This window comes from Puntigrus tetrazona, chromosome 17 (assembly GCF_018831695.1).
Source record: "Puntigrus tetrazona isolate hp1 chromosome 17, ASM1883169v1, whole genome shotgun sequence".
Lineage (NCBI taxonomy): Eukaryota > Metazoa > Chordata > Actinopteri > Cypriniformes > Cyprinidae > Puntigrus > Puntigrus tetrazona.
Genome location: NC_056715.1, coordinates 13,736,425 through 13,749,412, shown reverse-complemented (window position 1 = coordinate 13,749,412; position 12,988 = coordinate 13,736,425). Strand labels below are relative to the sequence as shown.

The following is a 12,988-nucleotide window of genomic DNA, read 5'->3' as shown; positions in this document are numbered from 1 at the left end:
TATATATATATATATATATATATATATATATATATATATATATATATATTCTCACTTTAAAAGGTATAATATTTTCTGTCTTTGAAATACTATGTCTTCGAAGTCGTATTTTCATAAATTTCACATATTCATCTTTGTTCGAAATGTTGATTATACTGGATCAACTTCTCCCAAATCAATAAAAACTAGCTGTGCCGTTGCATATTACAGAATAGTAATGATATGTGGACATGCACCACTTTCTCGCTCTGTACTTGGTCTGTCCCCTTAAGATGACATCATAGCCGTCCTATGACCATGACGTCCACGACTTCACCCTTGTGCAACTCCACGTATTGCTCTGTTTTCGGAGGCAACATCAGAAGGCCGTTGGCACTGCGCATGCTCATCAGCCGACTACTCATTTGGTTTCCTGTCAAGCAGAGACGGGTGTTACTTGCTATTTACATACAAATAAGTTAGTCATCGGCAAGCTACATATATACATATACATATCTAAACGTGTATACCTGTGCTTTGTGCCCAGGGAAGTGGTTCCTGGTGGTGCCATGTCAGTATACAGCGATGATATTCTGGACGTGGATCCAATTTTACATCACAGGACAGCTGCCAAGAAAAGGACACATACTTATCATCATCATCACAGCAGAGATACAATGAAAGTCTCAAGAAAGCAGTGGTGGATGAAGTACACCTCACTACAACCACAACAACACATTACTCCAGTAAAAGTATATTCATTTTTGATTTTCCTCAAGTAAAAGTGCACAAGTATTTGTTTTTTAATGCACTTATTTGCTTAATTGATAAATGTTTATTTTGTATTTTTATATGCTCCACTCTATATGATGTATGCACTGATTTATAAGAAAAAAAAAATCTTAAATATCATTTACAAAACTCGTCATGCAGCATCAAACGCTGAATATAACAATGCATCATTTTAGTTACCGAATTCAAATGTGCAAGTAAGTGAAAATAAAATGCATACAGTGTTAAAAGTAAGAGTGTTAAAAGAAAATGCATAAAAACAGGCAAAATTTGTTATTATATATATATATATATATATATATATATATATATATATATATATATATATATATATATATATATATGTATGTATGTATGTATGTATGTATGTATGTATATATATATATATATATATATATATATATATATATATATATATATATATATATATATATATATATATATATATATATATATATATATATATATATATATATATAGTGCTGTCAAATGATTAATCGCATCCAAAATAAGTTTTTGTTTATATTATATATATGTATGTGAAATACCAAGAGGCATTATCATGTTAGAGTAGAAAAGGGTCCTATCCAAACTGTTGCTATAAAATAAGAAGCACACAATTCCCTAGAATATCATTATATGCTTTAACATTAGGCTTTGCACTCATGGATAATAAAATGTGGTATCAGCTGTGAAGACACTCAAGCTCTGATTTTAAGTTAGACATGAAGACTCAGTCTGAGTTGTTCACTCGAGACAGATCTAATTTGTGATTTAACTGTGAAAGATACTTAGTTATTATCTACCACTGCAAGAACATGAGCTTTATTGGCCAAACTCACCCTGGCTTTGATGATGGTGGGCCGTGGGTCCAAAATCCCCTGCATCTTTCTTAATGCAGGGATAACAAAGAGGTTACAGGTTACAACAGCTGACACTGGGTTACCTGAGACAGAGAGAAGAGACGAGTGTTGAGGTGAAGACTATGTCTTATGGTTTGGGGTCTGGGGCAGAAAATCTCTGAACTGTGGATCATCTGTAGTAGATAGGAGCTCAGTTTGTTTCCTGATGTCTCTAACACAACAGTTCACTTCCAAATGTGAATTCTGTAATTTGTCGCCCTTGTGTTGTTCCAAAATTGTCAGATCTTATTTCAGAGAACACAAAAGAAGACATTTAGCAGAATGTTTACGCTGCTCTTTTACATACAATTCAAGTACACAGTGATCAATGGCCATCCAACTACAAAAACCAACGAAACACCATGAAAGTACCACAAGACTCGAAATCAAGCAGCTGACAACCATTTTAACCATTACTTGTTGAAAATCTTTCACAGATCTTAAACCTTATTATTGTACATTACTGTTCAAAAGTTTGTTTTTAAGCTCACAAAAGCTGCATTTATTTGATCAAAAACACAGTAAAAATAGTAATAGTGTGAAAAATTATTATAATCTAAAATGCATCCAGTGTCACGTGATCCTTCAGAAATAACTCCAATATGCTGATCTGTAACATTCAAGTAGCATTTCTTGTTATCGGTGCTGACAATGGTTGTGCTATATAATGCATTTTGCAGAAACCGTGATTCATTTATTGTTCGGTGAATAGAACGTTCAAAATAGATATTTTCTGCAACGTTATAAATGTCTCTATGGCCATGTAATGTGTCCTTGAATTAAGCTACCGATTACTTTTCTTCTGTACACCTTATTATCATTAAATTAAAAACTGCAGCATTAACATTTTGCTCAGCTTCTTCTTTTGCGTTCTACAGAAAAAGAAAAGTCACATGAGGTTTGCAGCAACACAAGGGTGATTCAATAAAGTCAAAGTGTTTATTTCCGGGTCAACTGCCCCTTTAAGGAATCTTTTTGACATCAAGAGTTCAGTTTGTCTGGTTGGCGTGAGTGCAAATGTACATCTGTGTCCATGTACATTTCGAAGCCCAATGATACTAGGGATGGAATTGAACTCTGGTCCGTACCAAACGAAATCAATCAAGTGTGAAAATAACCCAATACTCTCTGATAAGACAGATGTGTACCAACTACTGAAACCAGCTAAGGACGAAAAGTGTTTCAAATGCAGAGGTGCCCTCCACCACATCAACGGGAAGGGAAGAAGGGCATTGAAAGCAAAAGGAGGACAGCACTACATCAGACAAATAGCGGTTTCAAGACACTAAGCCACATCACGGTACACAAAACGGAAGGGCTTCGGGGGGTTGCAACAGAACTAATAGCTACAAGGAGCGCCACAGACGCAAAAAAGCAAAAACACAAGGCTTCTCTCAGAAAACAGAACAGAAAGCGTCACATTGGAAAATCAGAACAAAAATATTATTCCTATGTTTCATTTCATTGTGGTTGTTACTGAAGATTAGATAAGGCCTTTTCAGGTTTTCGTCTCGTAATGTCTGTAAGAATTATAACGTACTGGTCCCAAATGAGCCCAAGTGCACTAAAACGAGTTTTGGTGTTACATTGGTTACCAGTTAATTAGGGTTTGGTGTCAAAATTTCAAGTCCATTTCCGTTTTCTGAGCTCGGGCTGAAGACAGGGCTTATTTCCTGAATTAAGAGCACCTACTTCCTCGTGGGGGAGGAGGCACAGGCAGTCTGCTGGCCTCGCTGTCACTCAGGGGCACAGTCTCCAGAAGAGTCGCCCCTGTGTCTCTGTAGGTGAAATTACCTTTAAAGGGGAATATAGAAATCGCCACTGTCACCACTGCCTCCACCACCTGGTTTCTGAAGGCACAAGGTGGGAGTACAGTTGGCTCGGGGTGGGAAAGCTGGGAAAGCTGATCGGACCGGTGGGCAAGCAAGGGGATGCAGGCTCGCAGGGAGGTACAGAGGTGGGCAACCGTGGGCTTATTCAATGGAGAAGGGACCATTTAGTTTGGAGATAGTATGATATAGATACGTGAGTATATGTAAATAGCTAGAATAAAAGAAGTTGCTGTACTGTAGGTAGTATAATACATACAGTATGTGGGAGAAAGAGGAAACTCGGTCACATGGGTTTGTATATGTATGTGATTTCATTTGTGTAAACTTGTAACAGTTCCAACTCTGAGACACTTGTCCTTGTCAAAACCTCTCTGTTTGTTTACATAGACGCTTGCTATGTCAAATACACAGCATATTGTACCTGGAAGGGCGAAGATCAGCTTTCTGGCACCGTCAATGTCTAAGGTGGCAAACGTAGTAGGCAAACTGAAACAGAAATAGAATAGAGCATCAATATTCTGCATTTTTAAACCGATGGCCCAACCAGACTAATATGCAAGTGATGACATCCAGTTGAGTTAGCACGAATTATTAAAGGGCTCTGTGAATACTTGATCCTGATTGGTCGATCACAGCATTAAGCGGTCAGATGTTTCCAAATTTCATGATTATTGCAGATTCGTTCTTGTTTTATACAGACATAACTGCCACCATCTTGTAACTCAATTAAAAGTTATAATATTAAATATAAAAATCAAATATTATCTCGGAGGACTTCAGTTTTAATATTGTAATATTGTTGTATGAGAATTACAAGATATATAAAGTGATTGGTTGCTGTATGAGTGCTGATTCATACAGAATTACCCAAATGAGCGGTGATTCACAATCAGCATCAAGAATTCCAGAGAGCCACGTCAAAATAAAAGCTACAATGCTACACTGTATCTAATTACTAATATATATATATATATATATATATATATATATATATATATATATATATATATATATATATATATATATATATAGTGCTTTTAACTTTACAGATTGTGTCAAAGCAGTGAACTGTATCAAATAGGAGAATAGAGTGATAGTGATAGTAAGTAAGGTGTTCTGTGTAATCAAATCAACGATAATTGCTAGAAATTAAGTAGAAATAAAGTGTCCATAGCTAAGAAAGCCAGAGGTGACAGTGGCAAGAACCAAAACCCCATCCGGGACAGAATGGAGAAAAAAAACATGGGAGAAACCAGGCTCGCTTGGGAGCCAGTTCTGCTCTTTATATACATTTATATATAGAAAATTAAAGGACGTAATACACAATGGAAACAATGTATTCAAAATTCATAAATACTATAATAATACATAAATAATACTGTGTTAGCACTGAAACAATAATATTTACGTCTACATTGCTTTGTCTTAGTAATCAATGTCTATGTTCCCAAACCGTCTCATGTATACTGCACACAAAAAAAAGGCAAAAGTTGAAGAAAAATGATTGATGTGGTACTTTTGGGAGTCTGGGTGCACTGGTTTTTATCAATATTTTGGCATTGCCAACATTTCTTAGGTCATGGCATTAAAAGAGTATTAAGGCAGTTTGTTCGCAAAAAAAGATATCCTCAATCCAACAACCAAAAATCTCCCCTCACGCTAGTGCCGCCCCAATTTACGCAAGTCTGGCTCTGCATGAGTAAAACCGCTTCTCTCACCCTGGCTTCATAAACACTCGACCGAAGTGGATCTGGGCATGAAGGTCTATATCCAGAACTTGTTTCAGATAGTCCTGGAAAAAAACAAAAAACAAACAGACGTTAATGTGAGCATTTGCATTTCTCCTCTCATGTAGAACAGCAACATCTACCCGATGAAGTGAAACATCAGGTAATTAAAAAGCTTTAATTAATAGGGCGGAAAATCAAGAGCAAGAGGCGGTCAGTGCGCTGTTGCCTGGGCAAAGACCCAAAAAAAAAAGGTCAGGTTAACAAATGCTGCTTTGTGACAAGAAATAAGCAAGAACACTAGATGGCAGTAAAACATACGGTGCCCTGCGGCATAAGCTCTTAACAGTTTTGCTCTGAGATGTTCTTATGGTCTCTGGGTAAACCAGTGGAATCCTCTTGTTGACATGAAGCAGATTGATCCGTGAGACCACATTCCTGTTTTGAGAAGCTCGGACATTTCAAGCATGTGACCTTTCATTAGACTGCAGCACTTCCAGACAACTCCAATCAACTGACCTTCTCACCCATGGACACACCCCCGGAGGTGATGATGACATCAGCACGACTAATGCCCTCGTTTAGGGCGTTCAGCAGGTCGTCTGGGCTGCGGGGGGGACACAATGAGATCCAATCACTTGCTATTTTTTTTCTTTGTTAAATCCATTCCTCGCATTTCGGTGAAGTAAAAAGTTTAATACGCTGGCTTATACTAAAACGTGTGCAAACGTAATATAGGGAATAACCTGAATTTTACATTTGTATTTATTAATGACACATTCATTTGATGAATAAAGACTTTTTAAACTTTAAAAATCTATTTCAAATAAATGCTGTTCTTTTAAATATTCTATTTATCCTGAGGAAAAAACATATGCGCAGCATCACAGTTTCCACAGAAATATATGAGCACCAATAATATTTGAGCACCAAATCAGAATATTACAATTATTACTGAAGGATCTTGTGAGACTAAAAACTGTGTTAATGCCTTTGCTATAACAGGGATAACTATATATTTAAATATATTAAAATAAAAAATGGTTATATTAAATTACAATAGCATTTCACAATATTAAAATAAAACTGTATGATATATTATATTCCGATTTAATATAACGCGTCATTAATAATTAAATCATTAATCATTAAATCACAAATACAAAATATATGATTAGATTTTATATTTATATTATAAATATATTTCATATCCACAAATTGAGGCACAAAAAAAGAATTAGAATAAGAAAACATTAGCGTTCTTTCATATGAATGCAAAAAAAGAAACAACACGTATTTATTGTGTTTATAATTACTTATCGCTGACATATTATTGAAAACCTATTTGTATTTGCTTCTCATACATATTTATATACGTTCCTTATAAATATTATACATCTATACATCCCTACAGTATATGTATGCACATACAAATAAAGGTGGAAAAATACTTCAGGGCTCCGCAGGAACCGCTGCCTTTCAGTAAATTCTGCTGAGACGATGTATGATCTTGTATCGATTCTGATATATGAGCTGGAGTTTCAGAGGAGTGCTGAGGTTGGAAAGATTTAGACATGTGCGGAGCTGAATCTGTGTGTTTGTGTGTGTGTGTGTGTGTGTGTGTGAGAGAGATCGTGTGGGTGGTAAAGAAGGGATGCTGACTTGTCTCCGACGATGCCGAGGTTGATGGTGGGATAGCCGTGTTCCTGAATGGTGGCCAACAGTGTGGATCGGTTGCTGTCCCTGATCTTGCCTGGGTGAAGGTCATCTTCAGGGTTTAACAACTGCAGGCAGAAACATACATAAACGCGGTCAAACGCGTTTTAAATTACCACGGGAAAAAGAAACAGATCCTACCTCGTTGCCAGTGGACATGACTGCTACAACTGGGAATTTCTGCACCTCCACCTCGGTGACTCCTACCGTGGCCAGGAGGCCGATCTCAGAGGGACCCATGTGAGTGCCCTTAGCCAGCACACACTCTCCACGCTTGATATCATGTCCTATAGGCCTGTGTATAATAATACCGAATTTTATTACTCAAAAAGACGTGAAATATGAAATATATAGATTTTTTTTTTTTACATCAAGTATCAAAACGTGATACATGCACATACACTTTCGTACACTTAATGCTTTTATGGATGCGTTGAATTGGATATAAGTGACAGCCCGAAACTGAAATTCCACTAAAATATTAAGCAGCACATCTGTTATCAAAACGAATGATAATCCAAAATATTTCTTGAGCATTAAATCGGCACGCTAGAATGATTTCTGAAGGATCACGTGACACTGAAGATTCAGCATTGCAATCACATAAGTAAAATATATTTTAAAATATATTAAAATAGAAAACTGTTCATTTAAGTGGTAATAATATTCACTGTATTTTTGATGAGATAAAAATAAGTCCCGGTAAATATAAGAAAATTATTTTTGAAAGAATATTCATTTAAACGTGGTTGTGAGTACATTAATGAACTTTAATGAATGAACACTGAGATGAAAAAACACAGTAATGATCAACGAGACATAAAGAGCTCCTCCAATTCTTGAAAGTGGACAACACTTTTTTTTTTTTTTTTTAAAAACATGTTTAGGGTTCACATCGCACATTTTTTCACTGCACTCTTTTAAGTGGCTTTTACCGGTCTTGTAATAAACTCTTTAAATATTTTGTCAGTTACAAGTCTCTGGCATTTTTTGGAGGAGATAAACTTCAGACCCACTCACCTGATATCCTGTCCTGGACGAGCCTGAACTAGGATCCTAACCTCCAGCTCCTCTGTACCCTATAATTCATAACCAGCCAGACTGAGACACGTACATGAACAACACTGGACTTTCATCTAAATGAGAAGCTGAAGTAAGTTTGTGTTGTGTTTCTTGTTTCCCCTCAATATTAAATGAAGACAATACAAAAACAGTACTGCAAAAAAATACCGCTGTATAATTTATTGCAATTATGCATTCATAAAATCCTTGTGTTGTTCTCTAAATTTTAAACATATTTGTTTTCCTTTTTAATTGTCTTCTACTTTGAACGATGCTTGTTTTGCTTTTGGGACAAAATGCGTGAAAAAATGTCCCCAGAAAGCTCGCTAAAACCAACAAAATTAGGAGCATCCTCAAAGGTGGAAATTATTTATAAAACGCACTTTGTTCTTTTAGGAATGTGGTTCGTTTCAAGTTAGTTATTTATTAGAAATGTAAGTTTGTTTGTGTTTTCTAATACGTGAATTAAAACGGTTTAAAACAGCTTACGTCTTCAGACTCTCGTAGCAGTTCTGTGTCTTCCACTTGCACTACAGCGTCTGCGCCACATGGGATAGGAGCACCGGTCGTCACCCTCATCACTTGGCCTGGCATTACTGTGAGAGTGGGCTACAGAGAGAAAAAGACCTTTGACCACCTTATCAGGAATATGGGGCGCGAAAGCAAAACTACACTAATGTGGCATCCCTCTGACACGGGCTTAAAGTGTTACTTTTCTCACAAAATGCCATATACATACATATGCATTATTATTGCACCAGAGCCGTACGGCGTTAGCAGAGAAAACAACAGAACGAATGCAAACACGCTCTCTAGACAAAGCACTGTATGGACGTCAGCCATGAACACTGGAGTGCTGGACTGCACTCTGCTGCACACAGCCCACGGGGATCTCCCCTCTTTCTTTCTCTCTCTGTCTGTCTGTGAGTGTGTGTGTGTGTGTGTGTGTGTGTGTGTGTGTGTGTGTGTGTGTGTGTGTGTGTAAAAGGCACTCATTAAACACGCTCACTGAGTCTGAGTTTTCTTGCCATCTGAGCACACAAGCCTCCTGCAGACACAAGGTGCCAGTGTGTGAGGGAAAGACTATTTTCATGTGAGGGTTTTCAACAGCGTAAGAAGACTAGTGACTAGTTTAACTCACCTGTTCCCCAGCCTGAGACTCTCCGATGATGAAGCGATCACCGGGACCATCAGCAGCTGAAAAACAGAAAAAAAAGAGAATTTCCAAAGGGTTTAGTTATGAAGAATGTGATCATAATGGTTATATTTAAAAAAATATGGTTGTCACGTCTTGTTAAGCTTAATACGAGCAAGTATTAAATAACGTATTTATTTAAATATATATTTGTAAAAATTCTACAGTTGCAAAAACAAATGCAAACTTCTATTTCAAATAAATGCTCTTTTTAACCTTCTATCCGTGCAAAGAATATTTGAAAAAAGTTTCATTGGTTTATGTAAAAATATTTTTTTAATTTATTAATAGCTAAACAGCTTTGCCAACACAGGAATATAATTATCAGACTTGATGTTAAACATTCTATAAATGTTTGTGCTCGTGGGCAATTATAGTTTGGGCAGTGTGAACTAGCCTTAAGACTTGTAAACAAAAACCTTAATGTGCAAATGTGTTTATGGGCAAGATATGCTGTTATATAATCAGTTATGTGATGGTTCTGCTGTTAAATGCAGAACAAAATTTCCAGGCCGAGCACTGTTTTCAACACCAACACTGCCTCAGTTCGGTGGAAAAAACGGTAAACGCAGTATTGGGTATTCACCTCGAACAGCGTAGCCATCTTTAACTGATGCAGGGAAAGGAGGCAGGTTGTCTTTGGCATAGACGTCCTGAGCCAGAACTCGACCCATTCCATCTACAAATACAGAACAAAAAAAAGACAGGAAAAAAGTCTGATCAACACAATCATCACTACAATAAAAAAGTAAACAAGTTCACTTCTGAGCAAAAGTGAAAAAGTGGACATATGCCTAAATCCGGCAAAAGCTATATTAGGAAGCAAATGCACTCATGCAGCCATACAACATTAAAAGAAAGTAAGAACTAAAGAAGTGAGGGAGGAGTTGATGCAGATGAACACATACATTATCCAACTAACAAAATTAGAGATGCACCTAAATGAAAGTGTGGGCCAAAACCGAAACGTCTTTATGTAATTGGCCGAAAAACCGAATCTTTTTAAATGAAATAATATCAAGACTTTTTTTATTTTAACACAATTTTTAAGATACTGAATAAAAAAACAAGCCTATAAAACAACCACGCTTTTAATGACAGTAACGACTATAGTTAACATGAACTAACAATAGTTTATTAATTAATTTATTAATCTTGGTTAATGTTAATTGGAACATTTACGAATGCATTCTTAAAATCGACAGTTGTGCTTGTTAGCGGTTAATATAAACGTGAGCTAACGCTGAACAGCTGTATTAAAACATTAATAAATACTGTAATAAAGGTATTGTTCATTGTTCAAATCCCTCAAAGCTATTATGATCAGAGCAGGTGAGCAGAGCATGGCGTCACAAGAGGGTAGCGGCAGCTGTACTACAGCATGTTAGGAACAATAAAACAGAGAAATTCTTGTCGGCGCGTTATTTAAGTGGACTGCTTTTTGAGCTTTGTTATTTGAGAGGACTTTGAGCATGAGCGGCAGGCTACTATAAGAGCGGAAACACATTCATCGAGGGAAATACTGAGCAGGGCATCAAACAATGACAAGGGCACGCCGTGTATTATTCTCCTTCGGCCAAAAGTAGCCATTTTCAGCCACTTTTACGCAGAATAGCCATTTTCGGCCGATCATTTTCAGCGACCGAAATATCGGTGCATCCCTAAACAAAATATCACAAAGAATGTTAATGACATATATTACACAATCAAAAGCTATTTTATGTTCTAAGTTTGTAAGGTAAAGATAAATTTAGCATACCGCTAACTAACAATCCGGCTAAACTTGTATTCAAGCTACTATGCAGGAGCAATTAAATACACCATTATCTGCAGAAAAAGATATAAATTCTTAAATGGTGAAATAACATCCCTATTCAGTTAAAATTTTAGTATATCCTTTAAAAAAAGAATGATTGTTATTGTTTTTTTCAAAACTTATTTACCATTTCCTCTAATTGCGGAATTTGCCATTATATCAGTGAAATATATCACGCTAATCAGCTCTTAGCAGAAGCCATGGATATATCCAAGCAGTATATATCTATGGCAGGATATATCTATGGTATATATCGGCTGCTGACCAATCAGAATCCAGGAATGAAACTAACCGTTTTATAAACGGAGATGCAGGCCGTAAGTTGCTCTCCACACTGGAAGAGTCTGCAAGCATGGTACTGAAAGGATATCCGCATCTGCAGTTGACTTTGCTGAACTTAATACATCAATTGAAATCTTAGTGTTTTTACAGCTCATATAAAGCTAACTTTGCATACAGTAGTCATTTAGCTGCTAACTGACAAACTTGATAACCTTGTATACGTGCACATTACTACAAAATAGTTTGCTTTGCTTCATGCAGCTACGAAAAAACAACCCATAAAAAGATCTAGAAAACCATCTTTGATTTCCTTTTTTGTTTATCAAACGTTATTGTACTTAAGATTTCGCACAATGCGATACGTCCAGGAATGTATTTATGAAGCGCATACGTCAGTGGTCAGTTTCAAACATTTCATGCTTTCATATGAAAGCGTGGGAATTTGCACACAGTCTAAATAAAGGTGGATAGGAGTGTGCCCTGAAACACAGATGTGCCATTTCCTCTGAGCGCCAAACGCACAGTGTAATGCGAACACACACTTACACTCGCACACAAAGCCTGAGATCTCTTGGGGGAGCAACAAGCGCCCTCCCACACACGAAAAGAAGAAGAGAAAAGGGAGATGACAGACAGAGAGAGAGAAAGAGGGGAAGGAATAAAGGATCGGGGAGAGCCAGAAGGAAAGCGCGCGCGCGAGAGAGAGAGAGAATAAAGAGAGACAGAAAAAGAAAAGAACGAGAGAGTGCAAAGGCGCTCTTGTAGAGATAAAGCACGCGAATGAGAGAGAGAGAACGAGCTGATGCTAATGAGGCCTCTCCTCGGTTGGAGGCTGATTAGAAAAGACTTATTTCTCTAAAACAGCACATCTGACGAGGCTCTAAATATAGCGCGTGTCTGGATTGGGAGATCAAACAGATGGGTACGGTGTTATCTACACACAGAGATGAGTACACAAGCGCGCATCACAGAGCGCTGACAACCCAGTCACCGTGAAACTGCAACGATTCCCTGCAGCTACAATACAACAAGCCCAGACCTACTCAACAGAGCCGAGCACAGGCCCGTAAAGACACCACATGTAAGCCTGAAGTCCATACCAAATGCTGTCGTCTGAAATGAACGCTAAAACAGGGCTGCTCAAACTAATTCTAAAGGTGATGTAATCTTTATGCTTCCTTGCACTCGATTCGTTTCAAACCTAAATGATAACAGTCAAATTAAAAAAGTCAAAATAATAAAAGTCAAATAAATAAACATTTTGAGGGGGAAAAAATATTGTTATAAAATACATTATACATAAAGTACAAAAATATATTTTTAAAATGGTTTAAATACTAATGGTTTTTTTAAATATCGTTTATAAACCTCTAAACATGTTAAAAAACAACAACCGTGATTGTAAAATTAAAACAATTAATTATTCGTTTTTTGAGCCTCTATAAAAAGGGACAGAAATGTTTCTGTAACTGAAAAATAAGCTATCGTATATGACAACTATATGCTACTGATTTATCAAACAAATCCTGAAAAAAAAAACTATTAGCCCAAATGTTTTCATTTTGATATTAATAAGAAATGATTTTTGAGCATTTTATATTAATCACTGAGATTAATTACTAAGTATCTGAAGACCAGAGTAATGGCTGCTGGAAATAATTTTTAATTATTTTACAAAACAATTT

At 36.6% G+C, this 12,988-nt stretch overlaps 1 protein-coding gene across 14 annotated transcripts in view; it reads right to left on the bottom strand.

Moving 5' to 3' along the window:
• LOC122361855 (gephyrin) overlaps positions 1-12,988 on the bottom strand; it is a 76,251-nt gene continuing 63,263 nt past the window's right edge. For 5 of the 14 annotated variants that reach the window (XM_043262919.1, XM_043262920.1, XM_043262924.1 and 2 more), the window contains 12 exons: positions 9,792-9,884; positions 9,152-9,207; positions 8,500-8,619; positions 7,969-8,027; positions 7,090-7,243; positions 6,895-7,016; positions 5,752-5,839; positions 5,224-5,297; positions 3,927-3,991; positions 1,614-1,717; positions 510-606; positions 2-412 (listed from right to left, as the gene is read on the bottom strand). In XM_043262919.1, coding sequence (XP_043118854.1) covers positions 279-412; positions 510-606; positions 1,614-1,717; positions 3,927-3,991; positions 5,224-5,297; positions 5,752-5,839; positions 6,895-7,016; positions 7,090-7,243; positions 7,969-8,027; positions 8,500-8,619; positions 9,152-9,207; positions 9,792-9,884 — 1,166 coding nt within the window. In that variant the 3' untranslated portion in view covers positions 2-278. Of the gene's footprint in view, positions 413-509; positions 607-1,613; positions 1,718-1,742; positions 3,468-3,926; positions 3,992-5,223; positions 5,298-5,751; positions 5,840-6,894; positions 7,017-7,089; positions 7,244-7,968; positions 8,028-8,499; positions 8,620-9,151; positions 9,208-9,791; positions 9,885-12,988 lie in introns of those variants that run through there. The other 9 variants (XM_043262929.1, XM_043262928.1, XM_043262925.1 and 6 more) reach the window with 4 other exon arrangements.